The sequence below is a fragment of the Apteryx mantelli genome, chromosome 1, assembly GCF_036417845.1.
Source record: "Apteryx mantelli isolate bAptMan1 chromosome 1, bAptMan1.hap1, whole genome shotgun sequence".
Classification (NCBI taxonomy): domain Eukaryota; kingdom Metazoa; phylum Chordata; class Aves; order Apterygiformes; family Apterygidae; genus Apteryx; species Apteryx mantelli.
The window spans coordinates 160,924,428-160,937,026 of NC_089978.1; the positions used below are offsets into that span (position 1 = coordinate 160,924,428).

Below are 12,599 nucleotides of genomic sequence, written 5' to 3' on the forward strand. Positions count from 1 at the left end.
CTGGGTGTGGGTTTTTTACTTGTTTCTTATACAGTGAGGGTATATAATCATTAAGAATTGGAAAAACAAAACAAAACCAAAGGTGTTTCACATTTCATACTGGAGTACATGATTACTACATTTTCTCATTTTTGGCCTGGACTTCCCATCTCATTTCTTATGAATTATTCAGTTCTCTCTTTACAGTTTTCACATTGTCTCAATTGTAATAGATAGGAATGGAGACTGTAGAGCAAATCCTGAATAACAGGTTGACCAATGCCAACTAAGCTTGACAGTTGTATAAGTTTCTTTTCCAAGGAATAATTGAAGTTCCCTCAGGGTCTAAAATTTAATCTTAGGTGCATTTGTCAGATTCTGATAATGAAAATGGGAAAGGTTCCAAAAGAGCAGATACTTACCTAGCTGCCAGGCATTCAAGTAAAATTATCTACTTGCTGAGTTTAATACTCTCATTTTTTTCTACAAGTGATTGATGTATTTTTCATGCCAAATCATTTAAAAAAGATGAAAAAGTAGTTTTTCTTTGTGAGTTTTCCTTTCTATATTTTTAATCCTAGATTTACATGGACATAGGTGTTTGTATATTCCTGTAAGTTTTGTGTTTACCCTTGTGCTAACCAAAGGTCATGTATGAAATAGAGAATTAATGTTAGTATTTTTTCCTGAATTTAGCTACTTCCTCCACAGAACAGTTTCACTTTTAGTTGCTTAGCTCAGGGTTGCTTTAAATTCTTATTTTTTTTCAAAAATTTGATGTACACAGTGAGATAATTTATCGATTTTCCACTGTTCTGTGAAGAGCGGATAAAAGCTGCGGACATGAGTTGGAAAACAGTAGCTGTCCTCAGCTGCACGAATATTCACGTTGTAACGCATTTTGTTGTACAATAAGCAATGGTTAGCTACGCTGCGCGAAGTGCCGAGCCAACACCGTCGGGGTGCCGATCTGCCTGAAGGCGCTGCCTCCAGAATTTCGTTTCCCGGGTAGATAGAAATAACCGGTGGCTGCCGCAGTAACGGCAGCCGCCGCTGCGGAGGCCCTACCCGCGGCCGGGGCGCTGCGCGGCCGTTGTTCAGGAGGCCCCGCCCCCTTGACCCTCCCTCCCCCCGCCGCGGCGCGTGCGTGCGGCGCACGGGCGCCTCCGGACCTCCCGCCGGGCAGGCGGCGCTGCGGCGGTTCCGGTTCCGGCCCCGGCCGCGCCCGGAACCCGCTTCCGGCTCGGGCGGCGCATGGCGCGGGATGGCGGAGCGGCGGGGCCGGCCGCCTCCCGGGAGCTGCTGGCCGTGGGGTGCCGAAGAGGTGAGCGGCCCCGGCGCCGTCCCCGGGCAGCGGCGCAGCCGAGAGGCCGGGCCCGGCGAAGGCCGCGCTGGGCCTCTCGCCGCTCCGGGAGACCCGCCCGGCTGTGGGGGACGAAGCGGCGCTGCCCGGCGGCTCTGCCCCGCCGCTCAGCGGCGCCGGGGCGGCGGGGAAGAGCGGTCCGTGGCGCATCGGGGCGGGGGAAGGGGGGTGCAGGACGTGGGGAGCCCGCGGCCTCGCCGGCCAGCGGGGAACCGTCCGCTGCCGCGGCCCGGGGAGGCTTCTCAGGGCGCGCAGCTGCTAGCGCTGACTGTTTTTTATTACATTACATTACGTTACATTTATTACTAACGTTTTCCTAGGCACCGCTGATATAATGCAGAGTAAATACAGGGAAAAAAAAGCAGTGAATTAGTATCGACAGTCATATCCACATTTCTACCAGGAAACAAATGTTAAAAAGAAATAAGGCTTAATTCTAGTTAATGAGAAATGACTGACGGTTCTCTTGGCAGTCATAAGAATTAGCTTGTCTAATTAATGCAAATTTTCTGTACATCATTTGGATTTTATGAATCTTGAAAATATTTTTAGCATTGCTGTTTGTGGCCTGCTTTCATTCATCACCACCGCCGTTATATATGCAAGAGAAGGGATTTTAATCAGTGTAACTTACACGTTAGCTGTTTCCACAGTGCAGCGTAGTGCTACAAGGTGTTCTTCTGTGTGGCGTACCAGGGGACAGCAAACTGACTTCATCTAGCTATATGACTATACTGAGTTGAGTTTTACAGATAGTATCTCTACTTGGGGGTATCTGTTGTGGAATAGAGCTTTGACAAAGACTTCAAAAATAGTGAATGTCTGTAAGAAATGATCTGCTGGATCAGCCCAGTATTCTTTCACCTGACAATTGCAATAGAAAATGCTAATTATAGAAAGCTTGTTAGCTTAAGCATTTTCTGCTGCCTATTCTTCATGTAATTGTCCATTATCTATAATTGTTGGGGTTGGGATGCTAGAGTGATTCCTGCTCGGTTGTTTTGGTATCTGTTTATGGCTCTCTTGTCCATGAATTTGTCTAATTCTATTTTGAATCTGATCTGTCTGCTTTCACATCCTCCTGAGGTAGCAAGTTCTAGATGTTCACTACATAAAGAAGTACTTTCATGACCCATCCCCAAAAGAAATCAAGAAACAGTACCTGGAGGAAAGCAGCGTGGAATTCTCGGAGATAGAGATGGTCGAATCCTGATTGTCTTAAGTTTGTTGTAGAAAAGTGGAAAAGTAGCAGCAAGAAAAGAAGTTCACAGTGGAAATGTGACATTGATGATTGACATAGGTAAACATTCAAATACTTGTTTTTTTTCCAGGACTGGAAGAAACATTGTTGATTAGTTCAAAATTTAGCAACAAGAAGGCCACAACTTTACAGACAGTTAGGATGCCAAGGAGTAATGGTAAGTGTAACTTTGCTGCTGGAACACAGTCAAGTCCTATTTAACATATTTAATATAACTTACTCTAGCTTCAGTGAATCTTCAGGTATTTCCTTGCATTTATAAAGGGGGAAGCTCTTGTGTTCTGTTTCTGTTGGTGTTAGGTCCTCCCTTGCAGTTGCATGATTAACATGTGGGAGGTGCAAATGCAACTTCTGCAAAAAATCTAGATTTCGTGATGCTAGGCTTTATGGTTGCAAGTTTTAGGGACTTTGTTCTTACAGAAATACTCCCCCTGTCTGCATATAGTGAACTAGCTGGGTTGTACCTTAAGTCTTCATTTAGTCACCTGCTTTCAAATCGATATAGGATACACAGATCATTTTTGTAACTTAATTTTTAACAAAAATTATTAAGACAGGTTATATAACCTTTTGTTCATAATAAATTCATTTGAATGTATTAAGAAGTTTTTTTTTTAAACAAGCTATGTTCCTTTTTTCTTAGTCAAATCTACACATAGATAGCTAACATTCTCTTCAATGTAATTTCATATATATGAGTGGTGTAGTAATTATGTTTCTTTGAAAATTGTGTATACATATTTATTCAGAACTTGTTCTCTTCATGGAAAAAATACAAAAGTTCTTTAGTCGCAGATTGCTTTCTTCCAGTATAATCAGAGTTGTTGCTTTTTATTGCTCAGGTCTCCTAATCTATCTTCAGAAGTAATTTGTCAGTATAGAATATTTGCTGCTATAAAAGCATTTTGCTTAAAATTTACATTGTCAAATTACTATATTTTTATTTGTGACTGAGCTGAGTTTTAAAAATAATAGAAGAACAAATTACTCAGTAATATCAAGTTCTTCCTTTGATATAAGTCTTTAGGAAGATGACAGTATTTCAAAGGTAGGTTATACCTATTAGACTTCTGCAGAACTTGTTCAGGGTAGTACAGTTTTACTTCAGGGGAAATGAAAACTAGAGAATGGATCATCTGCCATGTATAGGGGAAAGACTGTCTGAAGAAATTCTGGAAGCAGGTGAAGATACTCTCCTCCTCCATGGAAGGGAAATGGTGTGATTCTCTTAATGACAGTGATTATCTTAAAATTGCTGGGAAGTCCCACCAAGTTTAGAGAGAGATTTCTGCAGAGGATAAGTGCTTTATGCTCCAGCCTAGAGCATGTCTCTGTCCCACCATCTTAATTTCAGAGCCCCCTGTTGATACTGTATTACTTTCTTTTGTGTGACAGCATGACACCTATGACATTTGTTGCTGTAGCTAATTTTTCTGTCTTCTTTCAGTCTATACTTTAAGAAGGAAGAAAGAAGGACATAATTATATTTACATTGGAAATAATACTGATATTGAAATTTCTTAAGATGGCACTCAGAATGTTTTTAAAACAGTGGCATTTGTGAGCAAGTTTTCTTTAAACTAGCCACATTTTAAGAATCCAAATAGAATTGTTAAGTGATTTCTTACCGAACTACGTGTTAATGGATTCCATATCGTTTTGCAGTTTGTCTTGGGAAACTGAATACTGTAACAATCCCTCCTTTTAAAAAATCCTAAATATGGTAGACAGTTGGAAATTACAATTGAAATGGAATCTGTTTCGATGTTCAGATTTTTGTAGTGTAAGTGTATAAATTAACGTGTCGGTGTATATATGTGTATATGTATATGTATACACATATATACGTGTGTGTATATATATGTATGTGTATATATATCTACATATACACACACACTTTTTATATATGATAATTATTTCTGCTTTAGTTTTGGACAGAGTACAAAGCTTTCTACCACAGATGGCACATGCAAATGATGAGCTAAGAAGAAAAATGGTAACAGCACCAGCTCATCAGTTTGATATTGAAAATCTAGACAGTGCAACAGAAAAAGTTATAGAAATGGTAAGCATGTACTATATTTTTGATCTCATAAAGTAAATTGAGATGGAGTTAGAATAATTCTCTAACCTTAGAATGAACTAGTTTGATAGATAAGGCTAAGTCTTTACCATTTTAGTCTGAAATATGCAAATTGAAAGCCTAAGAGTAATAACTCACTTTCAGCTGCTCTTTGTAGGTATTTTTAGGCCTGGCTAAATAGACAAATACAAGCCCATTTATTCATATTCACATCAATATTCCCTTTCTCTTGTTAACTGGAATGCTGCAGCCATGTGCTCACTTAAGAAAATTGCAACCGAAACAGCTGTGATACATGCATGTATCTAATCATATGGCTGGAAGACTGCCTGTCCTAGACAAGTGCCTTCTGGTCTGCAGACTTGCAAGAAATATGGCAGCCTGGGGTTGGTCTGTGAGCTGTCAGAACAACTTACTGGCCACAGGTTGGATTCAGAGTTCTTGCAGATTGTATCCAACCTGCATGCTGTAAGTTGTCCAGCACTGGTATTGTTTGAAAGAATTCCAACAGATCATGAAAACTGTTTGTTTCAATATGCTCAGGTGGAATGAGTGACTTGGACAGAAAAGATTTTTCATGTGACAGTGTCTGACAAGTGTCTTGGCTTTATAATAAACAAATAAGCCAAGAGACATGGTGATTAATAGCATAAGGCTATTTGCAGATCACCGAAGAAATTTACTAACATCTCAGTTCCTGTATGTTGCTTTGCAGCACGCAGCGGGTTTTTGAGGTATGGATCATCAGTTTAAGACAAATGTTTTCAGAGAGAAAAGAATACCTCAAAAATCATGGTACTGCAAATGGAAATATATGATCACTTTTGCTTTAAAAAATGTCATGGTGGTCTAGATGACTTGCTGTTTTGCAGTAGTTATAGTACCATGACTGATACTAGATTATAAGATAATTATATTAATATTTATACATGCATATGTTTGTATATGTATCATGATCCCTGATGCATTAAATGGTTTGAATTCTTCACTGAAAATTACAGCTTTGATGCCTCTGCTCATTAATTTAAGAATCTGATTTAGATTATCCGAGTTCAGCTATGTACTCATTTCTCTGGTAATGATATACAAATGCTCTGATATTTGCTATGGGGCATAATAATTACATTTTAAAAATACTGGATATGTGTTTTATAATCCCACAAGAACCCAGAAGTCTTTCTAATTGGGGTTGTGGAGTTTTCTTATGGTAGTAGGGTTGTTTATATGTTTGTTTTACTTTTTAATCAAATGTTAGGTGCTATATTGAAATGTATAATATGTTAACTTAAGGTCTTCCCCCCCCCCCCCCCCCCCAGAATGTGGCTTTAGTTGAACTGAGTGGTTCTGATACGGATGAAGAGGTATCAGTCTCAGAAGATGACTCAGAATCTGAAGATGACTGTACAACTGATGAAGTGACAATAGACAACATTAAGTTTCCCAAACAAAAGGGAGAAAAGGGCAAAATAGAAATTTTGGACAGCAAAGTGAATGAGTAAATCCGTTTGTATTTTACTTTTTTGTGAACAAATCATGCTTTCTGACTTTGAAGACTTGACCCTTAAACTGCCTTGTTTCCCAATGTGACATCCACCAGGATCATGGGAAATGCTGTAGTTTATGTGGTTGGGAATGCAGTATCCACTTGGACGATTGTTTACTTATAGTTCTGAGGCAAGCTGCATCTCTGAAGAATTATTGTCTTATTCCTCAAATGACATGGAAATGAGCTTCACCAGGAAGTCAGCCTAAGAAAGCAGCTGGAAGTGAGGCACTTGAGCAGGAAGGCATGCTGCAGAGCTAGTTAAGAAGTAGAATTCTTGGCCTGTTGCCTTGTTGAAAAAAGGTCTCTGTACTGTGGTAGAAAGAGTTTTTGCCTAAGGAAGAGGGAAGAGGTAACTAGAAGAAAAGCTTTGTTTTTTATATTCATTGTCCTCTGAAGTGTTATGTACATGTCTTCAATATTAAACATTATCTTAAAGTACATTTGAGGTATGTCTACATTGCAGTCATGATAGTAACTGCTGTACACTAGAGTAGTGGCTGAGGTCATTTCAAGATAAGGTAGTATGTGTAAGAACAGCATTTGAACCAGCCATGACTCAAGAGAAAATTCAGCAAACTCTCTTGGCTTTCTTGGCCTGCACTGAGCTTTGTATGGGTAGATCTATAGATCTGTGTATGCGTAGATTGCTGCTAGTCCCTAAACCAGCTTTGTATCAGCAATAATGTTTGTGGCTGTAGTGTAGATACCCTCAGAGCTTAAAGGGTTGAGTCTATCTCTGTGGTGTTGCAATTGTTTTAAATCTCACTTTTCATCTCCCACTTTCCCTGCCACATACTTCCATCCTCTCCATTTTGTTGACAACTGTCCTTTCCAGAATAAAAAGACTTGTACTTAGATTAGCTTGACGCAATTGTGGAATCATAGTCAGTGAATGTATGTGTCATTCATACTTACCTGAGATTGATAAAAAGCAATGATTTGGACTGTTGTATTTACCTTAGAGATCGTTTTGCATTTCAGAAGTATCTGTGATGCTCCTGGATATCATCATTTGTTTCTTAAACTTTGTATTTTCTACACCATTAAAATAAAATTTTCTATACTGTATTTGCTCAAATATTAGACTTCAAACATTGTGACTTGAAACCTGCAATTAATTATACAATTATTTTGAATCTCATACTTAAATCTTGAATTTTCTTTAAAGATCTGTTTATGGAATATTTGGGTTAGGAAATAATATGGATTCTAGTCTTCCTTTCACAATATGGATTCTTAAAAATGTGAGGAGGGCATGGTTTACTGGGATTATCTGATTAAATCACAGAATATTTTGGAGGATGGGAAGGATGGAAAGCAAGCAGTGAGACTGCTATTTTTGATGGCAGCCCACAGATCAGATTAAGCTTTGGGTGGAGATGTACTCTTAAGAGCAAGCAGTTTTAAGCAGGCGTAGTTTGTTAGATAGAGTCTTGATCTGTATGGAAAGCTTCTATTCAAATTGAAAAAAAGTTTGAAGGCCACTGTCTTAACTCAGTCATTTTTACAAGAGATTTTTCCGGAGATTAGAAAAAATGAAAGTATGAAATATGAGTAAGCGTTCTATATAAAACAGTGATAACAGTCCATGTGCACAGACACAAAAAGTGATTTTAATCTGTTAATGTAACCACCTTTCAAATTGCAGGCAGATTCCATATCACACATTCATATCAACAAAAGGATAGAAAATATTTTCAGTAATTTTAGCTTGATATGCATAGTTTAACACCAATGTTGAACTCTGTATGTACTATACAAAGATCATAGTAAGTGCACTTTCTTGCATTTATTTACTTCTTATGGCACAAAGGTTTTCTGTACTGCTGAAGAATCACCAGAGCAGAATGTTTAATTGCTACTGTAAAACTTGAACCAGTTTGTAGCAAAAAATGGCATAATATACATATTTTAGTTCAACTTTGAGAGAAGCCTTATGATTAAAGATTTAAAATGATCATGTAAATATTATGTTCACACAAATATAAAAGTAGGCATGTGAGAACACATTTTTCAGTTGTATTAAAAAAAAAAAAAAGCCCAAACACTTTCTTTTTCCTGCTTGTGCTAATAACTGTTACTGTTGCTGGATAATTTAAATAATTTCAGATTAATTGTCAAATGCTTTCATCTTTCAGTGAGACTAAAATCTGGACCTGATTTATTTATACTTATGCTTGGATTGGGTGTATTTGTTTTGTTAGTTTTACCACTTTGGACAGCACATCCCAGGCATTGTATGAAGTGCTTCATGGAGTCCTTAAGACTAAAACTCAGCCAATTTACTTCCAAGGGAGATAGTTACTTTAATATTCCACAGTGATAGCCTTGGTTCTAAGATATTCATGAAGAGCTTCTTCACCTGTAAGAGCACAATATTAACCAATTAGAACAGCAGCTAAATGAATGTTGTCAGCCTTTAGCCATATTACAAAAATTCACAACACTAGCCAATATTTTGAGTCCTTAAGGAATAATGACAACCTGATTAACTTACCCTTCTGCTGAGATTTACAGAACTGGTTTGACAAGGAAAGGTCAAACCCAACAAATGTGGAAAGAAAAAGGAGCTGGAATTTAAAAAGGGAGCTACCTGTGTGGGATTAAACAGCAGCAGTTTCTAGTTGGCCGTTGTGGCTGATAGTGGAATTTGAAGAAGTTTGGTTTGCCTAGAATATGTTACGTCTCTGTGTATAGATTCTGTGCGAAGGTTCTTAATTATTTTTCTTTTTTTTTTCCCCCGATAATATTAATCGTTTTGGTTTCAGGAAATGTTTGCTACTTGTTAGAGATTCCAAAGGGAAAATCGGTTGTGTCACTACGAAAAAACCTTTTCTTTAACTTTTCTTTGCTATGAGGCTTGATCTGTACAGACTTATAAAGCTTCTTTGACAGACTAGATCTGGCTTTTTTTTGTGAAAGAAACAAGTTTTATGCAGTCTTGCTCTGGGCCCACTGGCAAATTTTTATCACGTTTTAAGGCATAATAACGGAAGGAATTTCCCATGTTCTTACAAGTTTAGAGGAGAGACCTAAGTTAGTGTTCTTTCTGAGGGAAAGGAAAGGAGACTTTGGCCCATACCTTTCGTTGCTTGACAGCAGCTGGTAGCCTGTACACAGCTCTGGACAAGCTGTCATTTGACCACTTCAAGAGGAATTGAAAAGGAATATTCTGTGTGCCATCGAGGTATTTAGGAAATGTACAGGAAAGGGTGAAGTGGAGGTAGTGAGGCAGGAATTCTGTAGGGATGGGAGCGGAGAGGAACCAGCTCACTGCAACTGGAGGAATATAGGAGATGCAGGGCACATACCCATAGCTCAGATTTTACTAGTTGTACTGTTCACAGAGACACTTTTTTTGTCATTGATTTGGACTGTCTGATGAAAAATGGGGGACAACTTACCTAAATCTTTTCCAAAGCCAGATTGTTTAAATCCACCAAATGGTGCAGCGACATCAGTTTTGTTGTACGTGTTAATAAAAACTGTTCCAGCTTCTAGCTTTTCACTTATATAGAGAGCTTTGCTTATGTCTCTCGTGAAAACTCCTGAGGCTAAACCATATTCTGTGGAATTTGCCCGTCTTAGCACTCCATCAATGTCCCTATGGGGGGAAAGAATTGATTTAATTGCTGGTAGGTAAAACAAACAAGTGTTAACAACCTTCCACCGTCGATTTCAATTTCATACTTCTTTCCAGTTCGCTTCTTTAAGGACACCATTTAATAACTACTAATCTGTGTATCAGTCCATCAGATTTATGGAAGTTCATGCCATTGCTTCAAACTTGTAAAGCTTGTAAGTTTACATTTCAGTGGTTGAGATTTACACTCAGAAATGTCAAAAGGGAAATTGCATTATGCATACCATCTCTGTGCAGCTGCAGTACAAGACGGGGAATAGGGCAATACCAAAATACTTGTAAAGCAGAGCTATGCAGCAGATTATGAATCAGTTTGCTAAAACCTGGCCCCACTTTACAAGTTAGTGGGGAATAAATGCTGAAACTGAGACTTCTGTTGTGATGCATCTTTTCAGACCATGTCTAGAGTGCTATTTTCTTTATGTATCTCATCTCCCTATAGCTTCAAAATCCATAATAATTTAAAAAATCAAAAAACTTAATATAGTCCCTTATCACTAATATAGTTGCTTATCATACATAATTTATAGATGTGAAGGGTCGTCTATGTGGTCAGTCCTTACCTGCATTTTCAAACTGCAGAAAAATGAAATCTGGTGGAAATAGTTATATGAAGTTTATATATAGTTTTTTTATTTAATCTGTTTGTAAAATTCATTCCTACGATTTGGAATGAAAGCCATTATTACTGGCAGTCTACAAAATATATAGAGCGATTTTCATCTATAACAGTAATGTGCCAGTGTTATATAATACACAACAATGTTATGCAGTCCTTTGTGACGAGAAGAATAAGCAATTCCATTGGAAAAATACATGTTTTGTAATATGATCAAGGTATTGCAATTATCATGTCACCTTCAGTAAATAAGACTCAATATTCACAGAATCACAGAGGTTGGAAGGGACCTCTGGAGATCATCTAGTCCAACCCCCCTGCTCAAGCAGGGTCACCTAGAGCACATTGCACAGGATTGCGTCCAGGCGTGTTTTGAATAGCTCCAGAGAAGGAGACTCCACAACTTCTCTGGGCAACCTGTTCCAGTGCTCTGTCACCCTCACTGTGAAAAAGTTTTTCCTCATGTTCAGATGGAATTGTCTGTGTTTCAGTTTGTGCCTGTTGCCTCGCGTCCTGTCACTGGGCACCACTGAAAAGAGTCTGGTCTCATCCTCTCGACACCCTCCCTTCAGATACTTGTATGCATTGATAAGATCTCCTCTCAGCCTTCTCTTCTCTAGGCTAAACAGGCCCAGCTCTCTCAGCCTTTCCTCATAAGAGAGATGCTCCAGTCCCCTAATCATCTTTGTAGCACATTGTTAAGGGGTGGCATTTAGGGTTGCATAGTATCCCCTACTGCACTGCTATGGCATTAATTTTGTGTTGACATGGAGAAGGATACCCCCAAAAGTGTGTTTACTTAGAATTTAACTGGAAGAGAATCTAAGGATTCAGCCTGGTCTTACAAGATTTAACAAAATCATACTATTGGATATTCTGATTATGTTATTTTTACATTTTGAGTGAAAATGAGAAAATAAAGTTTCTAATAGTAACCAGAAGAGAACATACCCATTTTTAAATTTAGAAATTACCATCACGGGACCAAAGGACTCTTCCTGGGCAATATACATATGGTCTTCAACATCTGTGAATACTGTGGGTTCCATGAAGAAACCTAAACAGAGGATAGGGCATCATTTGAGCATGAAAATACTTCTCTGTTTGTGTTGTCCAGGCCATCGCTTTTCCATACTTTGAGGGGAGCCCAAGTCATAGGCATGTTGAGACTTGAAACAGAAATATTAAGATTGATATGACTGAAGTAATGAGTATGAATGGAAATGCATGTGTGTGAGCACTAAAGAAACAGCAGAACAAGGGTTAAAAAAATGGCCTGTATTGATCACAGCAGTAACGTGTGTTGTTCATATCAAGACCTGAAGGCCAGCACCCCACCGCCAGGTGACTTCCCAATGGAAGACCCTGGACTTGGGCAGGAAAGTGGCAGCAAGGTTACAAGGTATCAACAGGACTGTCTGCAGGACTGTAGCCATAAAGATCTGTTACATTCCAAACACGGAAAAACATGTGATGGGCAGCAACTTTGCCTAAGATTTATGGAGACTGAAGTAAGGAAAATTCTGAAGGAAAGGGCCAACCCATGACAGCTGTTGATTTCTGCTGGGTGTAAAAGACGTGTCCAAAACCTAGTTCATCATTGCTAATGAGGAAGAGCCCAGGAGTCACAGGACTTCATAGCTGGCATCCCTTACTGTCCCTGTGTTGCACACAAGTGATTCTGGCCAGACCTCTTCTACACCTACATCTGGGTGTGTGAGTGTATTTGAGTGTGAGTGGGTAAAATCAACATATTTTGAGATTTTGTATATTTGCCTTCCCCTTCCATAAGATTTCTCATTAAATTTATTCCATCAATTTCCTAGAGCTATACATTTTCTCTTTCATTTTGTTTGGGGACGCAATCATTATGTTTTGAAATTGATGCAGATGTTTCTCTTTCATTACTGATACAGGACAGATGTCCACAAGAAAATGTTTGCTCTTATGCCTGCCCATCAAACTTAGCATTCTTTACATAGCAAAAAATGCTTTTGATCATAATTCCTGACGCTGATTCTGCAAGCAAGGTACCTCAAACAGCTTTAGTGTTTTGTCAATATAATTGGATACAACTACATTTATGGCTCTTGCTAGTTCAGTGA

The 12,599-nt window shown here is 38.8% G+C and overlaps 2 protein-coding genes across 2 annotated transcripts in view; one reads left to right on the top strand and one right to left on the bottom strand.

Annotated features, from left to right (window-relative positions):
• Positions 1 to 1,159: 1,159 nt before the first annotated feature.
• Positions 1,160 to 7,310, top strand: NOPCHAP1 (NOP protein chaperone 1). Its single transcript, XM_067308629.1, has 4 exons — positions 1,160 to 1,303; positions 2,674 to 2,760; positions 4,532 to 4,668; positions 6,003 to 7,310. The coding sequence occupies exons 1-4, from the start codon at positions 1,234 to 1,236 to the stop codon at positions 6,183 to 6,185; spliced, it is 477 nt and encodes a 158-aa protein (XP_067164730.1). The 5' UTR covers positions 1,160 to 1,233; the 3' UTR covers positions 6,186 to 7,310.
• A 57-nt stretch (positions 7,311 to 7,367) lies between these two features.
• Positions 7,368 to 12,599, bottom strand: part of ALDH1L2 (aldehyde dehydrogenase 1 family member L2) — a 36,094-nt gene continuing 30,862 nt past the window's right edge. The window contains exons 21-23 of the mRNA XM_067308621.1: positions 11,446 to 11,551; positions 9,637 to 9,836; positions 7,368 to 8,594 (exon numbers count right to left, since the gene is read on the bottom strand). Coding sequence (XP_067164722.1) covers positions 8,539 to 8,594; positions 9,637 to 9,836; positions 11,446 to 11,551 — 362 coding nt within the window. The 3' untranslated portion in view covers positions 7,368 to 8,538. The remainder of the gene's footprint in view (positions 8,595 to 9,636; positions 9,837 to 11,445; positions 11,552 to 12,599) is intronic.

Bases quoted from the DNA above. Each gene is read 5' to 3' on its own strand.
- NOPCHAP1 (XM_067308629.1), top strand. From the start codon at position 1,234: ATGGCGCGGGATGGCGGAGCGGCGGGGCCGGCCGCCTCCCGGGAGCTG. The intron at 1,304-2,673 runs GTGAGCGGCCCC...TTTTTTTTCCAG, and splicing joins GGCCGTGGGGTGCCGAAGAG to GACTGGAAGAAACATTGTTG. The intron at 4,669-6,002 runs GTAAGCATGTAC...CCCCCCCCCCAG, and splicing joins CAGAAAAAGTTATAGAAATG to AATGTGGCTTTAGTTGAACT.